Below are 23706 nucleotides of genomic sequence, written 5' to 3' on the forward strand. Positions count from 1 at the left end.
CTATAGGGTAATACTGCAAGGTTGGGCAGTACCAATACCCCTGAATGACAGTTTGATCAATTCTAAAGTAAACACAGTATAAGCTCCACGTATTAAGAACCAAAATCTGGCTCACCTCGTGTATGTTAGGAGGCTGTAGCAAGAATGAATTCATGCTCCTCTGACATCCCAAATTATTACAATGTACTTGATGTGCCTTTTAAAACTATGCTATTTGAAAAATAAGGTTATTATTTTAATCCGTTCCTGTGGAACACGTGAGTTTAAGAAAGGAAGACAAAACATATTGTATTCATTTTAAAATATTAATATTGTAAACTATTAATACAATATTTTGCATTAATATTTTAAAATGAATACAATATGTGCTTTCTTCTCACACGATATTTCTCAAATTTTATTTTACCAGTTCTGGGGCAAAAGGCTAAAGTTGGAAGAATGTGTCACCTGCCTGTCCACTTTATTACCTCTCAAAAATAACACCTCAAAGAAAAAGCAACCCCTAGGAATAGAAAAATGGAAACCATCGTTATGCGTGGATTCTAGTTCAGGAGCAGTGAAAACTCAAAATAAACTTGGGAAGATTGTTGGAAGGCAAGGACATGCTCAAAGACTAGTAAAGCATATCCTAAGAAAACACAGATACTCCTTCAAGTGATTCGTCTAGTCAAATATGAAGTAATATGAGCACCCGAACTTAAATGTATGTAAACATTTAGTAAATAAAAATTTCTCAGTATACAGTGATAACTTTGTAAAGAGAAAGATCAAGAAAAAGGGGGAACTTAGCAACCTCTGGAGGGGATTATCACACAAGCTACTCAAGTAACTGATCATTAAAAGAAACTAATGTAAACTTTAGCCTGTCTTTTTAGAAGGAACAGAAGTTCATCCCTAGTTGATGAAGAAAAAGAGTGTTATAGAAGAATGCCAACTAATAACTACAAACAGAATGATTAAATTAGGGAGAAAAATAACATTTTGAAACCTCAAATGTAGTGATTTGGCAATGATCACCAATGGGGGGAAACTGACTCACTACAAGGTGCCAAAGTACAACCCCATACACACTTCACAATATCAACAAGAAAAACGTACCTTTCCCGTGGAAGATCTGGAGGTCCCCACCTTTAAGCAATCCAACTCGGCACCACAAGAGCAACAACCTGATATTGTGAGCTTCCTGATGATGCAATATGAAATACAACACTGTGTATCACTGTGAGGTCTGCTTACCAAAAACGAGTCTAATCAACCTTTACACCTAACTTCCGCTTACCAGAAATACAAGAATTAGTGGAATGAGTTAAATAACATAAGGAAACAAATTAGACAAATAAAGAATGTGATAGTCTATAAAACAACTGGCATGGTCTCTTCAAAAAGGTAATGTCATTTAAAGGGGGGGAAAAGAAGATAAGGAAGACTATTCTATCAGATTACAAAAGACTAGAGACACTGTACCAGATTTGGTATGTGTATTCCCAACCCATTCCAACAGTCGCCTCCAGATCTTCACACCTACCTTTCATCCTGAGCAGCCCCAGCAACACTTCATGCCTGTGGCCCCCAGTCCACATCTCCTCCTCTCACCCCCTCACTTGGGGCTTTCCTGATAAATCACCTACACTGACAAATCCACAACCCTAAAGTATGGGGGAACTGCTGCCCACTAGAAGCCAGTAGATAAATTCTTTCTCTTTCCTTGCAGAGTCCTAACATGTAGTACAAATGGCTTCTCAGGGATGCAATACCAAGGATACAAAAATCAGTCACACTTAGTGGCAGGAAGCATCCTTGTATTAGTTTTTCCTCTTCCTATAATATCTTCACACTTTCCCTCACTTCTGCTCTCTAGGAATGAACTCTCTAAATAAATTAATAGCACCTAAGCCCTCTGCCTCACGTTCTGCTTTTAGGAAAACCCAGTTAAAAACAGACACCTAACAATCAAATGCATAAATGGCATGTGTACTGACACCTAACAATCAAATGCATAAATGGTATGTATTTGATTTATCTGATTTATCTGATTTTTTTCAAGTCCCACAAAATAGACTGGGGACAATTTTGAATAGAGATTGGAGAGAAAACTGAACAATTATTGCTAATTTTCTCAGATGTGGTAATGGTACTAAGATAACACAGAAGAATATCTAACTATTCTTACTCTTATGAGATGCGTGCTGAAGTTTTAATAGTTTAAGTGCATGATGTCTACGACTGATTTTCAAATAGTTCCAAAAAATACACACATACCGGAAAAGTAAGTACAATCTTGTCTGTGAGAAAGACTAGGTGAAGGCAAAAAACTGTACCCAGAGGATATGAGCCACCTAAGAATACACAAAATGCACACACCTCAGACATCTATCAGCTACTTTAGTTTATGGGAGTTTTATGATCCACACTCCTCTACAACTGGTGCTATAACTTCTCATCCAATTTCAGATAACTCCCCCAGCTAGCACATCACAGTAACTCACAAGCTGCAACTCTTTGCAACACACTCCTATAAGCAAAGCTGAGTTTTTTTCCAAGGTAAGATGCCATATTGATTGTAGTATTCACATATTCATTCACCACTTAACATGCATAAACTGGGCACAGTGGCTCACGCCTATAAACTCAGCTACTTGGGAGGCTGAGGCAGAGGACAGCTTGAGCCCATTAGTTCAAGGGTGCAGTCAGCTATGATCACACCACCTCACACTAGCCTGAAGAACAAAGCAAGACCTCCTCTAAGGAAAAAAAAAAAAAGAAAAAAAAAGCATAAAACTGTGCTGTTGTTTTTATTAGGTTTTAATCTCTTTTAATATGTCACTCACAAAGTTTTAAGTGTTTGGTCCCTACTCTCATTTTTGAAATAACACCTGTGGTTTTCATTGTGCCATTTTTCATAGTGTGGTGATTTTTAGGAAAGTTATCTGTTGTTACAGCAGAGCTGAATGTAAAAGAATGTTCAATGCAACACTAATCAAAACTGGAAACAATCCACATGACCATCAATGGCAGAATGTGTAAATATATTCTGGTATATCATACAATGGAATATCATACAACAGTAAGGATGAAAAAACTTTACCTACATAGATAAAATGCACAAATATAAGAAAAAAGAAGCACACAAGGGGGTATATACACTGTGTAAGTCTCTTTACATGCAATTTAAAAGAACGCAAAACTAATCTATGATGTTGGAAATTTGGATGGTCCTCTGAGGAAGAGGGGATAGGTAGTAAATAGGGAGAGTAGAAGGAAGACTTCTGGAGTACTGGTATTTTTCTTTTTTAAACTGAGATAAAATGGACATGCTATAAAATTCACCAAATTTTAAAGTGTACAGTTCAGTGATTTCTGACATTTTCATAGACTTGTACAACTACCATCACTATCTAATTCCAGAACCTGTTAGCAGTCATTCCATGTTCTTTTTCTTGACCTGGTATATTCACAATGCAGTAATTAATCAACCTATTCCTTTATTATTTGTGTATCTTTATGTAAGAATATTATACAGTATTTCAGTAAATTTTTTGTTAATGTTTAGAGGACTTCAGATTAAACCTGGTACACTGAATATATATGTGTGTGTGTGTGTGTGTGTGTGTGTGTGTGTGTGCATATATATATATTTTTTTTCTTTTTTTTTTGAGACAGTGTCTTGCTCTGCCACCCAGGCTGGAAGACAGTGATGTGATCTCGGCTCACTGCAACCTCTGCCTCCCAGGCCTCCTGCCTCAGCCTCCCAAGTAGCTGGGATTACAGGTGCCCGCCACAACAACCGGCTAATTCTTGTATTTTTAGTAGAGATGGGGTTTCACCATGTTGGCCAGGCTGGTTTTGAACTCCTGACCTCAAGTGATCCGCCCGCCTCTGCCTCCCAAAGTGCTGGGATTACAGGCATGAGCCACCGCACCCGGATGAATATATACTTTTAACTCTACTGCCTCCTAAAACTCTACTCAAATTAAAGCAGATGGCTTATTTTAAAATATTAAACCACAAGGTCAAAGAGAAAGGGAAAAGTATCCCTTAACACCATTCAGTCAGAAAACTCCCCTCCCAATAAGATAAACACTGAAGGGCTGAAAGGGGGGACTTGTAAATAACAGGCACAACTTTTAAAAAGCTGTATGCAAAAATTAACATACAAAAAATCAGTAGTATTTCTGTAGACCAACACCAAACAATCCAAAAAAGAAATCAGGAATACAATCACATTTATAATAGCTACCAAAAAAAAAAAAACCAAAACAAACCTAGGAATAAATTTAACCAAAGTAGTAAAAGATCTCAACAATGAAAACTCTAGAACACTGCTAAGACAAAGTGAAGAGGACACAAAAAAAATGGAAAGGTATCCCATGTTCATAGATTGGAAAAACTAATATTGTTAAAATGTCCATACTACCCAAAGCAATATACAGATTCAATGCAATCCCGAATAAAATACCAATGACATTCTTCATAGAAATAGAAAAAACAAGCCTAAAATTCATATACTATCATAAAACACCCCGAATACCCAGAACAATCCTGAGCAGAAATAATAAAACTGGAGGCATCACATTACCTGACCTACTACAAAGCTACAGTCACCAAGTGAGCATGGTACTGATGTAAACACACACACAGACCAACGGAACACAACAGAGAACACAGAAATAAATCCACACATTTAAGCCAACTCATTTTTGAAAAAGAAGCCAAAAACACACAATGGGAAAAGGACAGTCTCTTCGATAAATGGTGCTGGGAAATCTGGATATCCATATGTAGAATGAATCTAGACTCCCATTACTCACAATATGAAAACATAACAAAAAACAAATCAAAATAGATTAAAGACTTAAATCTAAGACCTGAAAAGATACGATACGACACAACACGACATGACACGACACGACAGGACACGACACAACACGATACGAAAACATTGGGGAAATGCTTCAGGACGTTGGTCAGGACAAATATTTTTTAGGTAACGCTTCAAAAGCACAGGCAACAAAAGCAAAAATAGGTAAATGAGATAACATCGAGCTAAAAAGATCCTGTACAGCAAAGGAAATGACCAACAGAGTGATGAAACAACTTACAGAATGGGAGAAAATATCTGCAATTTATCTGACAAGTATTAATAACCAGAATATATAAGGAGCAACAAAAAAGCAAATATCTGATTTTGAAATGCACAAATGATCTGATTAGACATTTCTCAGAAGACATACAAATGGTTAATTGGTATATGAAAAAATGTTCAACATTACTAATAATACTCAGGGAAATGGAAATCAAAACCATAATAAGCTGGGCATGGTGGCTCACGCCTGTAATCCCAGCACGTGGGAGGCCGAGGCAGGCAGATCACGAGGTCAGGACTTCAAGACCAGCTTAGCCAGCATAGTGAAACCCTGTGTCTACTAAAAATATTTTAAAAATTAGCCGGGCACGGCAGAGCACACCTGTAGTCCCAGCTACTCAGGTGGCTGAGGCAGAAGAATTGCTTGGACCTGGGAGGTGGAGCTTGCAGTGAGCAAAGATGATGCCACCGCACCCCAGCCTGGGTGACAGAGCAAGACTCTGTTTAAAAAAAAAAAAAAAAAAGAAAAAAGATATTCTCTTACCCCACTTAAAATGGCTATTATCAAAAAGACCATAAATAACAGATTCTGGCTACGGATGTAAAGAAAGGGACACTGTGGTACACTGTTGATGGGAATATAAATTAGTACAGCCATTACGGAAAACAGCATGGTCATTTCTCAACCACCATTTAATCCAGCACTCTCACTGCGAGGTATATACCCAAAAGAAAAGAAACCAGGATATCAAAGAGATATCTACATGCCCATGTTTATCGCACCACTATTCACCACTGCCACGATAGGGAATTAGCCTAAGTGTCCCTCAACAGACGAACAGATAAATAAAATCTAGCATATATAGACAACAGAATATTATTTAGCCATAACAAAGCATGAAGTCCTGTCATCTGCAGCATCATGGATGAGCCTGAAGGATATCTTATGAGAAATAAGCCAGACAAAGAAAGGCAAATATCACACGTTGTCACTCATATATGGAAGCTAAAAAGCTGATCCCATGGAGTTGGAGAGTAGAATGGTAGTTTATCAGAGGCTGAGAAGGGTAGAGTCAAGGAGGGGAGGAAGACAAGTTGGTTAATGGGTACAAAAATACAATTAGAAGTGTTCAATAGCACAGTAGGTGACTATAGGTAACAACAATTTATTGTATATTTCAAAATAGCTAGAAGAGAAAATATGGAATATTCTCAACACAAAGAAATGATAAATGCTTGAGATGATGGATATCCCAATTACCCTGATTTGATCATTAAACATGGTATGCATGTATCAAAATACCACAAGCACCATATAAATATGTATAATTATTTATCAATTTTAAAAGAGTACTATTGAAAGCAGACTATGTGTATATTCTTCCAGACATGCCTAAACTCATGGTTTTCTTTTCACACAAAGTCATACTATGCCTCCTGATATGTAACCTGCTTTCACTCATTTAATAACACATAATGGATACACAGAATATATTTTGCCTGCTACTTTATCTTGCATTAAATGGCTCTACCGTAATGTGTTTATCCGATTTCTCACTGATAATCTCTTATATCCCTTGTTGGTTTCTACTAATTAAGGCTGCAGTGAGCATCCCTGTACAAATACCTTCAATAATCTATGGTGAATCTGTAGCATATGCTGGATCAAACAATACGAATATAAAGTTGTCTTTCAAATTAGTTGCACTACTGTATTCTCCCTTACTAACTGTATAGGAGCTTCTGTTTCCTCCTATTTATTTAATCTCCGACAATCAAATTTGTTAAAAATATCCTTGCTGTCAATGTAATTTGCATTTTTAAGTGTGGCTGAGCATTTCTTCATAGGCTTATTGGCCCACATTTATTTCTTCTTCTTTAAACTACAATCCTCACATTGCTGAGTCAGTTTCCTATTGAACACGGGCCTTTTTCTTAGTTTCTATAAGAAGTTTCTTAGGTTGAAAGGACTGGAAATTAAAATTAATCCTTTTTCATATATGTGACAAATTTTCATCCTAGTATATAATTTATCTTCGTATTATATCTTTCAAGATTCAGAAGTTCTACAATCAAAATCTGAAGTCAAAGTCCACAAAGAAATTCTATAAAGTCAGCAGCATTTTCAACCTTTTAATTTTTGTGGCGTTTTTTGGTCATGGTTAGAAAAGCCTTCCCTATTAAAAATCAAAATTTTTATTTTTTTTAATTTTTAACTTTTTTTTCTTGTTTGGAGACAGGGTCTCGCTCTGTCGCCCAGGCTGGAGTGCGGTGGTATGATCTTGCCTCACTCCAGCCTTGACCTCCAGGACTCAAGCGATCTTCCCACCTCAGCCTCCTGAGTAGCTGGGACCACAGGAGGGAGCCACTATGCCCAGCTAATTTTTGCATTTTTTGTAGAGATGGAGTTTCACCATGTTTCCCAGGCTGGTTTCGAACTCCTGAGCTTAAGCGATCTGCCCAACTTGGCCTCCCAAAGTGCTGGAATTACAGGCATGAGCCACTGCGCCCAGCCCCAAAATCTTACTTTTATGGTTTCTTTTTTTTTAACCTTTGAATCTCTAGTCTAGTTGAAATGTATTGTGATGCTAGGAGTAGGGTGCATCCTTTTCTACTGAAATGTCCCATTAAATCAGGCAATTCCTCCTACTCTTTCATCTTGCCTTTTTTTCCAGAGGGAGTCTCACCCTGTCACCCAGCTGGAGTGCAGTGGTACGATCTTGCCTTCCTGGGTTCTTTGGCAACCTCCGCTTCCTGGGTTCACGCGATTCTTATGTCTCTGCCTCCCAAGCAGCTGGAACCACAGGCACGCACCCACCACACCTGGCTAATTTTTGTATTTTTAGTAGAGGTGGGGTTTTGCCATGTGGCTCAGGCTGGTCTTGAACTCCTGACCTCAGGTGATTCACCTGCCTGGGCCTCCAAAAGTGCTAGGATTACAGGTGTGAACCACCAGGCCTGGCCTCATCTTTTTAAGAGTCATCTATCCTTCCTTATAAATCAACCCTTTTCTACTGAAATATCCCATTAAATCAGGCAATTCCTCCTACTCTTTACTCTTGCTTTTTTTTAAGTCATATATCCTTTCTTATAATCTCTAAAACTAATTCACTCTTATTTTAGAATAGAGTTGTTCTTATAAAAATGACGTGTTATTTTTTAAAATTAAGAGAGAGAGCTGGGTGTGGTACCTTACACCTGTAATCCCAGCTACTCTGGAGGCTGAGGTGGGAGGACTGCTGGAGACCACCACCAGGAGTCTGAGACTAGCCTAGGCAACATAGTGAGACCCAGTCTTCAAAAAACTGTTTAAAGAAATGGTTTTAGGGTCGGGCATGGTGGCTGAGGCCTGTAATCCCAGCACTTTGGGAGGCCAAGGCAGGTGGATCACCTGAGGTCAGGAGTTTGAGACCAGCCTGGCCAACATGGTGAAACCCCATCTCTACAAAAATACAAAACTTAGCCGTGTATGATGGTGGGTGCTGTAATCCCAGCTACTCGGGAGGCTGAGGTGGAAGAATCACCTGAACCTGGGAGGTGGAGGTTGCAGTGAGACGAGATCGTACCATTGCACTCTAGCCTCGGTGGCAGAGCAAGACTCCGTCCCAAAAAAAAAAAAAAAGAAATGATTTTAGCTGGGTGTGGTGGTGCACACATGTAGGCCCAGCTACTCAGTAGGCTGAGGCAGGATGATCCCTGGAGCCCCCAAGTTTTGAGGATACAGAGAGCTATGATCGCACCACTGCACTCCAGCCTGGGTGACAGAGTGAGACACAGTTTCTAAAAAAACAAAAAAAGTAGTACAAAAAAGAAAAAAATCCCTATCACTCTGAAACAATCATTAAACACTAAACAAACATTATTCCAAACATCTCACTAGACATATGCTCAAAGTAAAAGATAATATATACGAAAAAAATTTTTTAAGAAAATGGGATACTAATCCTGTCCCTTTAAATTTACTACATCAGAAGAAATAGAACAAACAAAGTTGTAAGGTCATAAAGTAACTGACAAATGACCTGGCAAGAATTAGATCAGTTAACTTAAAAAAAAAAAAGACAAAACTGGATAGCTGCTTTAAAGATGAAGATTTGCATTTTAAGAGAATAACAGTCAAGGTTTTGTGAAAATTGAGCAATCTTAACTACTTTTAGCAAAAATAATCCTCTTTTTAGTCCTGCAAAAGCAAACATGAAGTCAAAGAGGCATGTTGCATGCAATTTTGTTGGAAAAGATTACTATATCCAAGAATTAGTACACAAGTATAACCTAAATTCTGTTTAAGACAAAATGGTTTTGATTTTCAAATTTTTCAAGTTATAGTACAATAAACTTTAAATTTTAAGTTATTTGTTTTGAGTAAGTGGATTCTCTAAGTCCCTTTTTAGTCCTAAACATCATGCCCCAAGAGTCTAAAGTAGCAAATGAAACGAGATCAAATGATCACTTAGCCAAGTTTTCCAAATGAAGCATGAATGGATGGGTGAAAGGGAACATGCTTAGTTTCTCTCATAGCACCTTCAAAAAGTAGCAATTAAATCCCCAAACATTCCAGGTTTTTAAAAAAAATCATTATAAATATCATCCATCAGTGCGTTTCAAAACTATTTACATTTTCAGACAAACATTTGTCAGGATTTTCTGTCATCTCTATAAGATGGTACTTCCTACTAACTGACTTTGCTCACTCGAGTTTGATATATACAGGTTTTTGCTACTTTTTTTTTTTTTTTTTTGAGTCGGAGTCTCGCTCTGTCGCCCAGGCTGGAGTGCAGTGGCGCGATCTCGGCTCACTGCAAGCTCCGCCTCCTGGGTTCACGCCATTCTCCTGCCTCAGCCTCCCGAGTAGCTGGGACTACAGGCGCCCGCCACCACGCCCGGCTAATTTTTAGTATTTTTAGTAGAGACGGGGTTTCACCATGTTAGCCAGGATGGTCTCGATCTCCTGACCTCGTGATCCACCCGCCTCGGCCTCCCAAAGTGCTGGGATTACAGGCGTGAGCCACCGCACCCGGCCGGTTTTTGCTACTTTTTAAAAATCTAGGCCTTGATGGACATATCCCAATGTTCCCCTTAGAGTCTATTCATGAATACGAACAGATTTCAAACATTACTACAGCATTTTCCATGTGCCATGCACTAAACAACACTCTGTGACCATATTCTCTTCTCATCTACTTTCCAAACTAATAAGATCTGATGCTCACAATATGAAAGTTCTTTTTCTCCTATTCCCTTGAGGTGCCTTTACCATGTTCATAATATATCTTTCAGGAGGTGCAGAAACCAGACCTGCAAATAGCGTTCTAGATATGAGTGCCTCGTCATTTTATAAAAACTGAAGTGTTACCAATGTCATTTTTGATGAAATTCAATGCACTACTGATCTTCCTGAATGAAATCTATATGGAAAAAAACTTTCAGCTTACAAAACTGTCCACTTTTTCAATCTTAACGAATACTTACAGTTAAAAATATTATTATTGATATATAATTGTATGTATTTATAGGGTACATGCGATATTTGGTACGTGCATACAGTGTGTAATGGTCAAATCAGGGTATTTAGAATATCCATCACCTCAAACATTTATCATTTCTTTGTGTTGGGAACATTTCAAATCTTCTTAACCATTCTGAAATAGACAATAAATTGTTGTTAATGGTAGTCACCCTATTGTGCTACTGAACAGTAGAATGTATTCCTTCTAACTATTTTTGAACTCATTAACCATCCTCTCTTCATCTTTTCCCTGCCCCACCCTTCCCAGTCTCTGGTAACTATCATTCTACTCTTTACCTCCATGAGATCAACATTTTTAGCTCCCACATGAGAACATGTGATATTTATCTTTCTGTGCCTGGCTTCATTTCACATAATGACCTCCAGTTCCATCCATGTTGCTGCAAATGACAGGATTTCATTCTTTTTATGGCTGAATAGTAGTCCATTTTGTGTGTGTGTGTGTATCACACTTTATCCATTCACCTGCTGACAGATATTTAGATTGATTTGATATCTTGGCCACTGTGAATAGTGCTGCAATAAACATGGGGGTGCAGGTATCCCTATGATATTCTGATATCCTTTCTTTTGGACAGATAACCCACTAATGGGATTGCTGGTGGGCAGTTCTATTTTTAGTTTTTTTGAGAAACCTGCATACTGTTTTCCATAATGGCTGTAGTAATCTACATTTCCACCAATAATGTCAAATATTCACTTTCAATGGTTACATTACTTAAACAATCGCCTATAAAAATAAGTAAATCGAGTATAAGCATTCGAGGCTTTATAATCAAAGGTATCATAAATCGGACAATAAAAAATACTAGTAAGCAATTCAGTTCTCTTAAAGTTTAACATGTTTTTTACATAAGCAATTTTCTAACCTAGAACTAAGACAATAAATGTGAAATAACTGTCTTAGTCCCTTTTGTGTTGCTACAGCTGCATACCTGAGACTGGGTAATTTATGAAAAACAGAAAATAATTTCTCACAATTCTGGAGGCTGGGAAGTCCAAGATCCAGGTATCTGATCTGGTAAGGGCCTTCTTGTTACATCTCAACATGGCAGAAAGCAAAAAGGTAAGCTAAAATACTAAACTTTTTGTGGAGGCTCTTTTTTTTTTTTTTTTTTGAGACGGAGTCTCGCTTGTCGCCAGTCTCGCTTGTTGCCCAGACTGGAGTGCAGTGATGCCGTCTCAGCTCACTGCAACCTCCGCCTCCTGGGTTCAAGCAATTCTTCTGCCTCAGCCTCCCTGGTAGCTGGGATTACAGGCGCATGACACCACACTCAGCTAATTTTTGTATTTTAGATGTGAGACATGGTTTCACCATGTTGGCCAGGCTGGTCTCAAACTCCTGATCTCAAGCAATCCACCTGCCTTGGCCTCCCAAAGTGCTGGGATTATAAGCATGAGCCACCATGCCCAAGCTGTGAAGGCTCTTTTATAAGGGCCTTAATCCCATGAAGGATGGAGGAGTCCTCATGGCCTAATCACCTCCTAAAAGGTCCCACCTCTCATTATCTTCACATTGGCAACACCTGAATTTTGGAGGGGACACATTCAAACCATAGCAGTAACTGACTGAAGACATTTTAAAAATCCATTTGAAATAGACCTCAGACTATTATAAAAGCAAGTGATGTATTAACCCAAAGAGAATGGAAATGGAAATTATCCTGGAAAAAGTGATGGAAAAAAAGCGTAAAGAAAATAAGGATATACACAATAAACATTACACTAATCAAAAAGAAACATACAAGGTCTAGGATTAATAAAGAGAACTGTGAGTTGGGTGTTAAGAGTCCTGAAATTCAAAGGTATAATTGCTCAAACTAGCTAAATAAAGTGGGTCAAGTTATTCTATTATGGATCTCAGTTTCCTCATCTTTAAAATGAAGACAAGGGATCAGATGTGCTCTGATTCTTCCTGCTCTAAAATTCTATAGTTCTATGTTACTTAAAACTGAGAAGCCATCTAACTTCTTTACCAAAGTGCTATCTGGTTGCGGCCTACCACCACTTTTCCCTGATTTATTATTCACCAAACAGAAACATCGCATTTTCCAGGCACAGCACCATCTTACACTAACTAGAAAGGACTAGATTCAAATTCAGACAAATAACCACTTTCAAATGACTAACGCTTCTTAGGCAGAATCTTTGTTACAAAATGCTTCATACCTCTGCTATACCATACCCAACTGGGCAACAGTATAACACACACAAAAAAGAATATTACTAAGATAGTTATGAATACTCAAAGAAATAACTTTACAGAAAATGTAGAAACCAGTGCTGATGTTCAGGTTTACTCTTCAGTCTCTAGTGAGTTTGAATGCCATCCTTCAAGCCAATAAAGAAGAGATTCCTTGAGATAAATGGGTACAACTTAGCAGCCCAGACCACAAAACTATATCCTATTTCTAGGAAAGAATACCAGAGCAAAACCATCTTTTCAAAGTACCATTTCCATTTTAATTACCACACAGATGAAGCCTTGTTGAGGTCTATCATGCAAAGAATTTTTTAATAGTCTAAATCAAGTATTTCAGACTTCAAACATTCACAACATTTTAAAACACGGGCAACAGAGAATCTGAGCTTTGCTTTTCAAAAATATTTTTAACCCCATTCTCTTTATTCTATTATAAATTATACTTCCATAACAAAATCCACTTGTATAAAATATTATTTTAATACAATAAAGAAACATAGTAACACAAATAAATTTATCACCAAAAAACAGCTTCAGAACACATTTTTTATCTCACCTCTACACTAGGGCTAAGGCTGCTGGGCAGTGTCTCTGAAGTCACAGTAGAGCTTGGAAGGCTGGAAATCTCCCAAGTATTCACAGGTTGAATTGGTTCAGACGGCTTTGAACGATCTATACATTTTGGATTATCCAATAAGGTCACTTCATAAAATTCTTGAATATCTAGAAGAAGGAAAATAAAAATTCATAAGTATTTATATTTTCTAACTAAATTATGCAATGCTATAACAACATAACTCAAAAGCACAATTTTTACTCTAGATTAGTAAATCAATTCCCATCGTATAATGTACTTAAACAGTGAATATTATCTTATTTCATTACATCACAATCATATCAGAACCTGCAGGGCACAGTGTAAAATTCATAGGCTTTTTACACTTCAAAGTCAGCACTTGATTCAAACCCCAACTCCATCACCAACTAGCTACAAGTTCAGGCAAACTACTTAACCTCTGGTAACTTGCCTCTTACCACTGTGAATTGTTTCAAGGCTTGAGTATAATACATATAAGATGCCTAGCACTATAGCACAGAATAGGCTCCTAACAGATGGTAGCTAATATCATTACTGTGAATTCTACAGATAGGAGTTATTACCGTTCACCACCAATATCTAAGCTGGGAATGTAAATCCCTCAAGTGGTTTTAATTGCCCTTCTAGCCAAAGCCAAAGCCAAAGCCAAAAAAAAAGAGGAAGTTAAAATCAAAGAACTAGAAGGGTTTTCGGATATCCTCTAGTCTGAATATTTTATAACAGTAAATTAAATATTTTATACTACTTTAGAAACAATCAGTTAAAGTCATGACAAAACTCCAAAATAAATGATAAATTTATTTATAATAGCACAGGATAATTTAAAAGATCAAATGACTTTGCAATCAGCTAGAATTATAAAAACTTAATATATTAACACTAATTATTCACACTATTCCGAAGCTATAAGTAGCAATTATATAACGCTTAGATTCACCACGCTTAATTCCTTATTCACCAACTTGTATAATTTTGGATAAGGGAATAGTAAAAGTGGGCATTACCCTGTATAGAATAATTCATAACTGTAAGCAACATTTAGACAGAATAACTTAGACTTCCTGCTTCTCATTATTTTAAAAGCATTAGTCCTTTTAAAAACAAACTTCACAAAATAGAGACAAACTTAACTCCCTTTTCAGTTGGTTTTTTTTTTTTTTTTTTTTGAGACAGAGTCTCGCTCTGTCGCCCAGGCTGGAGTGCAGTGGTATGATCTTGGCTCACTGCAATCTCCACCTCCTGGGTTCATGCGATTCTCCTGACTCAGCCTCCGAGTAGCTGGGACTTCAGGCACGTGCCACCATGCCTGGCTAATTTTTTTATTTTTAGTAGAGACAGGGTTTCACCATGTTGGCCAGGCAGGTCTCGAACTCCTGACCTCAGGTGATCTGCCCACTTCAGGCTCCCAAAGTGCTGGGATTACAGGTGTGAGCCACTGCACCCAGCCCCCTTTCAGTTTTAATAACCAGTGGAATTGCAAAACTTTCCAAGTAAAGGGCTGGTAAAAACTAACACTTGTACAGTGAGGGTAATATTAACCTACCTCACAGGGTGTTAAGAATATTATATACACACATACGCACACACACATATGCGCTATGCATACACGCAAACACACACACATCACACTATGTAAAACAAAATCCAACTACAGCAAAATAATGCTTGAAAAGTCACATCTCTCAATACTATTTTATCAGGAATTGCCAAATTTACTACCTAGTATAAAATGATAGTCTTTCAATAAACCTATGCAAAAATTTAACTTGAATACAACTCTAAACTTAAATCTTCACCATGAAAATGTAAAGAAAATGGGAGCACAGAGGGGTAGTCAAGAGACTGCCGATAGCTACAAGTGATTCTATATTCATCTGAAGATCCAGAAAGCTTACCAAATACCAAAGAATTGAAATCACCTATTACATGTTTATTTACTACCCTGCGAAAAATTATTTTCTTTGAAAATAATGATGCACTACAGCAAGCAAGAAGAGAAAACAAGAAAATGCAGAAATACTAAAATACGTATTAGGAAAAAATTAGATTTTGGTTGATTCACAACTGAAAACATTAATTTTGTTGAAACCTACTCGGTCAATCTTATCACAGTCTATTCCTCATTTTCCATTCATAATCTGCAAGTGCTTTCCCTGTTTTGGCCTAAACTGGGTTTCCACAAGTCCGATTCCTGAACGCAGATCTAAACAAGGCCACACAAAGCTCTAACATGTACACTAAGAAACCTCCAAAAATCAAACTTGAAGAAAAGCAGTTAGGTCCAACAGAAGAGGCCAGAATCATTCTTATCTATTAAAAAAAAAAAAAAACTGGAAATCTCCAAGATCACACATTTCAGAAGCCTTCAAATATACAATTTTCTTTTACATAAAAACTTTTCATTACCTTTGTTATTTTCTTGCTAGAATTCAAAGTTTGCAAACAATGGGAGTAAAGGGAAAGTGTAGAATCCCAGAAATACTCTCAAAGGGGGTGGTGAGGAATGGGAGAAAGGGAACTTTCAAATAGGCAAAGAAACGTTCTAGCTTTTGGTGACAACTTACATAATCTTAAACAGAGAAACCCACAAGCCAAGAAACATTTCTCAAGCTAAAGAAATAAGGCAATACTAACTTAGGGTCAGAGGAGAAAATCTAAATACAGGCCCAAGAGTATGTAATAATTTAACATAATACCGGTGACATTTCTCATCTATGAGTAGATAATTTTATTTGATGGGGAAAAGAGAATGAAAAGACAAGCCACAGACAGGGAGAAAATACTGGCAAAACACATACCCAATAAAGGACTAATATTCAAGTGGACAAAAAATTCTTTAAGACTCAACAATAAGAAGACAATTCAATAAAAAAATAGGCAAAAGATACAAACAGACACTTCACCAAAGACAGAGATGGCAAGTGAGCATATATCAAATATCACCAGGGAATTTCAAATTAAAACAAGATACTACTACACACCTATTAAAATGGCTAAAATCCAAAGCACCAACACTACCAAATGCTGGTGAGGACACAGGGCAACACATTGCTGACACGAATGCAAAATGGTACAACCACTTTGGAAGGCACTTTTGGCATTTCTTAAAAACTATACATACTCATACTATATATGCTCCAGCAATTGCGCTCCTTGGTATTCACCCAAACAAGCTGAAAACTTAAGTCAACTCAAGACCCTGCACACAAACACTCACAGTAGCTTTATACTAACTGATAGAACTTTGAAGCAACCAATATGTTCTTTAACAGGTGAGTAGATAAACTGTAGTATGTCCACCCAATGGAATATTATTCAGTCATAAAAAGATACGAGCTATTAGGTATGAAAAGGCATGGAGGAACCGTAAATATATTACTAACTGAAAAAAGCCAACCTAAAAAGGTTACATACTTATGATTCCAATTATGACATTCTGGAAAAGGCAAAACTATGGAGACAGTAAAAAGATCAGTAGTTTTCAGGAGTTTGTGCGGGGGGTGTAGAAGTGGGGTACTGGGGAAGAAGAAGAGCACACAGGATTTTTAGGGTGGTGAAAAACAACAGCGGTCTCCAACCTTTTTGGCACCAAAGACCGGTTTTATGGAAGACAATTTTTCCACAGAAAAGAGGGTGGGGGAGCTTCTGCAGTGAAACTGTTCCACCTCAGATCATCAGGCATTAGATTCTCTCATAAGGAGTGCACAATCTAGATCCCTTGCTTGCGCAGTTCACAACAGGGTTCATGCTCCTGTGAGAATGTAACACCGCTACTGACCTGACAGGAGGCAGAGCTCAGGTGGCAATCGCTCGCCTGCAGCTCAGGTACAGGTCTGTGGCACGGGAGTTGGGGACCCCTGCTGTACAATACTGCAATAGTGGATACGTGTCAAAGCAAAAAATGTGCACATCAGATTTGTCAATGTACAATGCAAAGAGTGACTACTAATGTAAAGTATGGGCTTTAGCTAATGACAATATATTAATATTGGCTTATCAATTTTAACAAATATACCACACTAATGCAAGGTTTTTTTGTTTTTGAGACAGGGTCACTCAGGCTGGAGTGCAATGGTATGATCATGCTCATTGCAGCTGTTATCTCCCTGGCTCAAGCAATTCTACCACCTTGGCCTCCTCAAGTGCTGGGATTATATACAAGAGCCACCTGAGCTCAGGCCTTTTTTTTTTTTTTTTTTTTTTTAAAGAGACAGAGTCTCACTCTGTCACTCAAGCTGCAGTACAGTAGCGCCTTGACCTCCTGGGCTCAACAAATCCTCCTACCTCAGGCTCCCAAGGAGCTGGGACGACAGGTGCATGCCACCATGCCTGGTTAAATTTTTTTTTTTTCTAAGACAGGGTCTTACTATGTTGCCCAGGCTGGTCTCAAACTCCTGGGCTCAAGGATCCTCCCACCCTGGCCTCCCAAAATGTTGGGATTACATGCGTTGAGCCACCACACATGGCCTGCAAGATGGAAAAGGGAAGTGGGGGTTTGGGATATGGGAACTGTACTTTCCACTCAATTCTTCTGTAAATTCAAAACTGCTGAAAAAATCTATTAATTTCTTAAACTGCATAAGGGATAAATAAACTTATATTAAAAGGCAATCTCATACTTTATATCAAGATAATTTTCAAATGCATTAAAATGTTAAAAAAAGTCTTGAAAGAATTTGAATACAGGTGAACGTTTTTACAATCTTGGCAATAGATTATAATAATCTTGGGGCTTAGAGCATTGGGGATGTTTCCAAACGTGTTATTAAGGGCAGAAAGCAGTATATTGATAAAGAAAAATGTTGACAAACCCAACCATATATATATATATATATATATATGTTTTCTTTAAAAGCCAAGTTTAAAAGCAAGTAACACGGGAAGTTATTTGCAATTTACACGGCAGAGTTGATACGCCTAATGTAGATTTTATACCTCTAAGAAAAAGGAAAAAGGAGGAGGAAGGGGCACAAATTAGACAGATAATTTATAAAAGAAATTAAAATAATGAAAGACTTTCTTACAGCTTTGGTTATTTCTTTAATCAACAAAATGCACAATAAAACAGAAAAATGACTAAAGGTATATTCCATATATCAGAGTAGAAAATATTTAAAAGATGGATAACACTCTGTATTGCTTAAGGTATGGTGAATTGGTCATTCTTCCACATACTTCCTAAAAAATAAATATAACATTCCTAAGAGTATTTAACAAATTACCTCAATAGCCTTAAAATGCACACTCCCTTTGACCAAACAATTCATTTCTAGGAGTTTGTCCTAAGAATATAGTAAAGAATTGAAACAAAAATGCATATGCAAATACAATACTTATAATTCACAAAAATTACAAACCTAAATGCTCCTAAGAAACCATTAAAAAAACTACAGAAAATCTATATAGGCCGGGTGCAGTGGCTCACACCTGTAATCCCAGCACTTTGGGAGCCTGAAGCAGGCAGATCACGAGGTCAAGAGATCGAGACCATCCTGGCCAACATGGTGAAACCCTGTCTCTACTAAAAATGCAAAAACTAGCTAGGCGTGGTGGTGCACGCCTGTAATCCCAGCTACTCAGGAGGCTGAGGCAGGAGAATCACTTGAACCCAGGAGGCAGAGGTAGCAGTGAGCCGAGATTGCACCACTACACTCCAGCCTGGTGACAGATCAAGACTCCGTCTCAAAAAAAAAGAAAAGGAAAAAAAAAATCTATATACAGTCACTTAAAATGGTACGAATCTGGCCAGGCACAGTGGTTCATGCATGTAATCCCAGCACTTCGAGAGGCTGAGGCGGGCTGATCACCTGAGGTCAGGAGTTCGAGACCAACCTAACCAACATGAAGAAACCCTGTATTAAAAATACAAAATTAGCCAGGCGTGGTGGCACATGCCTGTAATCCCAGCTATTCAGGAGACTGAGGCAGGAGAATCGCTTGAACCTAGGAGGCGGAGGTTGTGGTGAGCTGAGATCAAGCCATTGCACTCCAGCCTGGGCAACAAGAGCGAAACTCTGTCTTAAAAAAACAAAACAAAACAAAAAAAAACACATATACATAACATGGTACAAATCTACTGACATGGAAAGACATTTGTCGATAAACTTTAGAAGATAAAAACAATATGTATAGTACAGAGAAATCATACTATTCACACTTATACAAATACAACTGCAGTATATCTCCCCTGCAAAAAAGGGCAACTCTGTCTACCCAATAAGTGACTGTCACAAATAAAAAAATGAGAAGGAAGAAGATTCTTCCTTTAGGTAGTCTGAGTTTTCATGTGCCTCTCAAAATGTGAGCTTCTTGCTATATCTCACTGTGCTGAGTGTGATTCTATAATTACGTGTTTTTAGTACAAGAAGTCAAACAAGCCAGTTGCTTCGTCTAGGGCTCAAGTGAAGAAATCATTCCTTTCCACTAGAGGAAAAAAAACAATTGTGCTGTAATTAACAAGAGCTAGTGTTAAATTTCTGAAGGCTTTTCAGGGATAATTTTAACTAGATGAGGTTTCTCACCTTACATGCTGATTTTAAGTATCAATTCTCACGAGGGAAATAACTGTTTTACTTAGAAGTTTGTTTTGCAAAATGAAGGTGGGGGGTGGCGTGTATACATGCGCATACACACACACACACACACACACACAAATAACATTCCAGGATATTCATCCCATGGATGAAGTAGGAGGTAACCTCTGGTGTGAATATTTTCTTATGGTATTTTACATATAATAATCTGATCTCAAATGTTTTATATAGAACATGCATCATTTTTATAATAAATTTATTTTGGAGGGTTACAGGAAAGGCAACTAGAAAGCTGAAGAACACTGAAATATAACCCTACCATTTCAGAGGAAAAAAATTCTATCAGTTCATTTACTAAAAGCAAGTATGATTATTCAGACAATACCCAATTGAGTAATCAAAATTAACATCATCAGTGAAGGGCAGATGACATACTAAGATAATACTACAATAGTCAAATCTACTCAAGCACAAATACTCTTTCTTCTAAACCAATGTTCATTTAAAAAGTCATTTTTGACCCCTAGAAGAAAGAATATCCTATAAAATTTAAAAGTTTGTATTATTGTTTCACACACTAAAGAAAGGAAAGATGTCAAGCTAGTAGGCAAAAATAAATTACTTGAATACTTTAGATACTATTAGACTAACAATCATACATGACTCACAAGCATATTCCGTAAAACGAGGTGTGTACTAAAAGGAACCAGAGCTTCTCAGAGAAATGGCTGATTCCAGGGCTGGGGCAGGAGAGGTACAAGATAAACCTGGAACATCTTGTTATGCCAAAAATTAAGAAAGTGCTCCAAAAAATGATGAGGGCATCTCGTAAGGACACAAGCTTGAAAGGACCCCCACTGGATCACGCAGAGCACAAACGTCATTAAGGATGGTAATAAATGATAAGTGATTGAAAAAAAACAGGTATCTGCAAGTTCATGAAAGACATGGGAAAAAAAGAACGAAGGCTCTTGATTAGAATAAAATGCGAAGTGTTAACTGGTAAACCTAGGAGTGCTACTGTTAGAAATCTTACTTTTCAACAACCATATTATAAACCGGTTCAAGAATCATCAACGGATGCTAAATATGGGTGGAAATTTTGCTAAGGAGTAGGATATATACACGGTGTTAAAGTGTCTCCCCCACTTATTGCCTATAAGCCACAAGGGGTAAAAAACAATGACTACAGGATACAGAATTCAGACAACACCCAACTAGGTAATCAAAATCAGTATCATCAATGAAGAGCAGATGACTCTGTGTACCTCTGGATGTACAGAATCCTAAGCCAGGAATACAAAACCTGAATCTAATCACAAGCAAACATCAGACAAACCCAAAATGAGAAAATTATATTAAAGAAAAGTAAGAGTGGAAGGAACTGCGTTTTTCAAAATCATCAATCTCAGCGGGGCACAGTGGCTCACACCTGTAATCCCAGAACTTTGCTCAGGAGTTCAAGACCAGCCTGGGCAACACCTGTCTCTAGAAAAAGTTAGCCAGGCGTGGGGGCTCACACCTGTAGTCCCAGCTACTCAGGAGCCTGAGGCAGGAGGATTGCTTGAGCCTGGGAAGCAGAGGTTGCAGTAAGCCACCACTGCACTCCAGCCTGGGTGGCAGAGCAAGACTCTGTCTCCAAATAGTAAAAAAAAAAAAAAAAAAGTCAGTCTCACACAAGACAAAGAAAGGTTGTGGAAATGTGCCCTAAGTAAAGAGACGTGACCACTAACAGTAATATCTGGTCCAAGTCTGGATTCTGCACTGAGGAAAAATATGACCCTGCAGAGAGGAAATGGCTTAGAAGAAATATTTAGATGCCTTTACAACTCTGATTCCAAGGTTCTAAAGAGAATTCAGCCAGATTCAACATAACCAAAACGCTGCTTCACAGCAGCAGTAAGCAAACTCTTAGCAAAGAACTCAACCTAATTAAATCAAAACCATCAAGTGAGAAGTTACTAAAATTCTCCTTCAATTTCATAAAGTTTTAGCCAACGATGTGATCCATATCCTGTTTTCCTTACTCAAATCTAGCCTGCAAAGTTACACACACACACACACACACACACACACACACACACACAGTTAGCAAGAGACTAAAATGTAACATCAGTGGGACTAATATAATGCAAAAGAAATTTAAGAAATTTTGACATTTTACCACTATAGCTGGAAGATCTCAAACCCTGATTACTAAACACACTGTTTTCAAAATGTGTGATTTCCATCATCATAAACATAATGCACCATTATAATATTTTCCTTCAAAGGGACAATCATTTAAAGATTACTAACCCTAAAGATTGCTATCTGTCTTAAGCATGCTTGTCATTTAGTATTCTTTATCAGATTAAAATACTCAGTTCTGAGAAACAACGATAAAGAACATCCCAATGGCTGACGGTGAGAAGTAGCTATGGATTCAGATTAGTTGAGTTCAATTTCTGGCTCCGCAATTTAGCACCTGAGGGTCCAAGGGCAAGATTGGCCATTTCTCAGTGCTTCAGTTTTTCCAGTCTATAAAACAGCACAAACACCTCATACAGGTCAATGTACACCTCACAGGATTACAATGACTAAATGATATATTTGTATTAGCACATAGAAAGTGCTCAATAAATGCTGGTTATTATGTTTTACACACACTTGAAGAGGAGTCATATACTCACACTTATTAGGATGGCTATTATCAAAAAAAGAAAGGAAAAAAATTAAGTATCGGCAAGGATGTGGAGAAACTGGAAATCCTGTGTGCTGCTGGTGAGACTGTAAATGCTGCCATCACTATGGAAAACATTATGGTGGACCCTCAAAAAATTAAAAATGTAACTGCCGTATGATCCCACAATCCTACTTCTGGGTAAATATCCAAAAGAACTGAAAGCAGGGTCTTGAAGAAATATTTGCACACTCACATTCCTAACAGCATTATTCACAACAGCCAGGAGGAGGAAGCAACCCAACTGTCCATCAATGGATGGCTAGATAAAATGCGGTATATACATACAACAGAATATTATTCAGCCTTAAAAAGGAAGAAAATCCTGTCAACAACTACAACATGAATGAACCTTGCGGACTCTACACGGAGTGAAATAAGCCAGTCGCAAAAAGACAAATACTTCTATGAGGTTTCTAACATGATCAAATTCACTGAAACAGAAAGCAGCATGGTGGTCACAAGGGGCTGGGAAGTGAGAGGAAAGGGGAGCAGTTGTTTATTCGGTATAGGATTTCAGTTTTGCAAGACAAAAGTGTTCTGAAGATTTGTTTCACAACAATATGAATACATTTCACACTCCTGAACTGTACATTTAAAGATGGTGAAGATGGCAAAGGGGTCATACTTTTGAAACTAGTATCTACAAATAAAGATAGGGTAATGTCCTTTTATAAGGGCTAGTGAAACTATTAGATTTTAATAGAGTGGCAACAAATGAACTGGTAACTAAACTCATAAATGGACAGTATTATTACATAATCCACTTTCATTCTGAAATCTCTGCAGAAATAAAACACTGCATTAGAATAAGCTTATTTATTGCAGACAAAATATACAAATCACATGACTCAACTTACTCAAGTCTCTAAAGCCAGCCTAATCTTGGGCCCCAATTTTTCTCATGCACAAGGAAAGCAGATGAGTTCTCTGATCCCGTAAGAAATAACTGCAGGGGTTTAGACTGGTATGAAGTCTCTATGGATTACCAGTGTCACCTCAGATCCCACACACCTTAGAATCATGAATGAACTGAAACC

General features: G+C 37.7%; 1 protein-coding gene across 39 annotated transcripts in view; it reads right to left on the reverse strand.

Annotated features, from left to right (window-relative positions):
- The window catches only part of DLG1 (discs large MAGUK scaffold protein 1), a 261908-nt gene that overhangs the window by 232545 nt on the left and 5657 nt on the right, over positions 1-23706 (reverse strand). For all 39 annotated transcript variants that reach the window (XM_055382768.2, XM_055382758.2, XM_031009663.3 and 36 more), the window contains exon 4: positions 13370-13536. In XM_055382768.2, coding sequence (XP_055238743.1) covers positions 13370-13536 — 167 coding nt within the window. The remainder of the gene's footprint in view (positions 1-13369; positions 13537-23706) is intronic.

The sequence above is a fragment of the Gorilla gorilla genome, chromosome 2 (genome assembly GCF_029281585.2).
Source record: "Gorilla gorilla gorilla isolate KB3781 chromosome 2, NHGRI_mGorGor1-v2.1_pri, whole genome shotgun sequence".
NCBI lineage: Eukaryota > Metazoa > Chordata > Mammalia > Primates > Hominidae > Gorilla > Gorilla gorilla.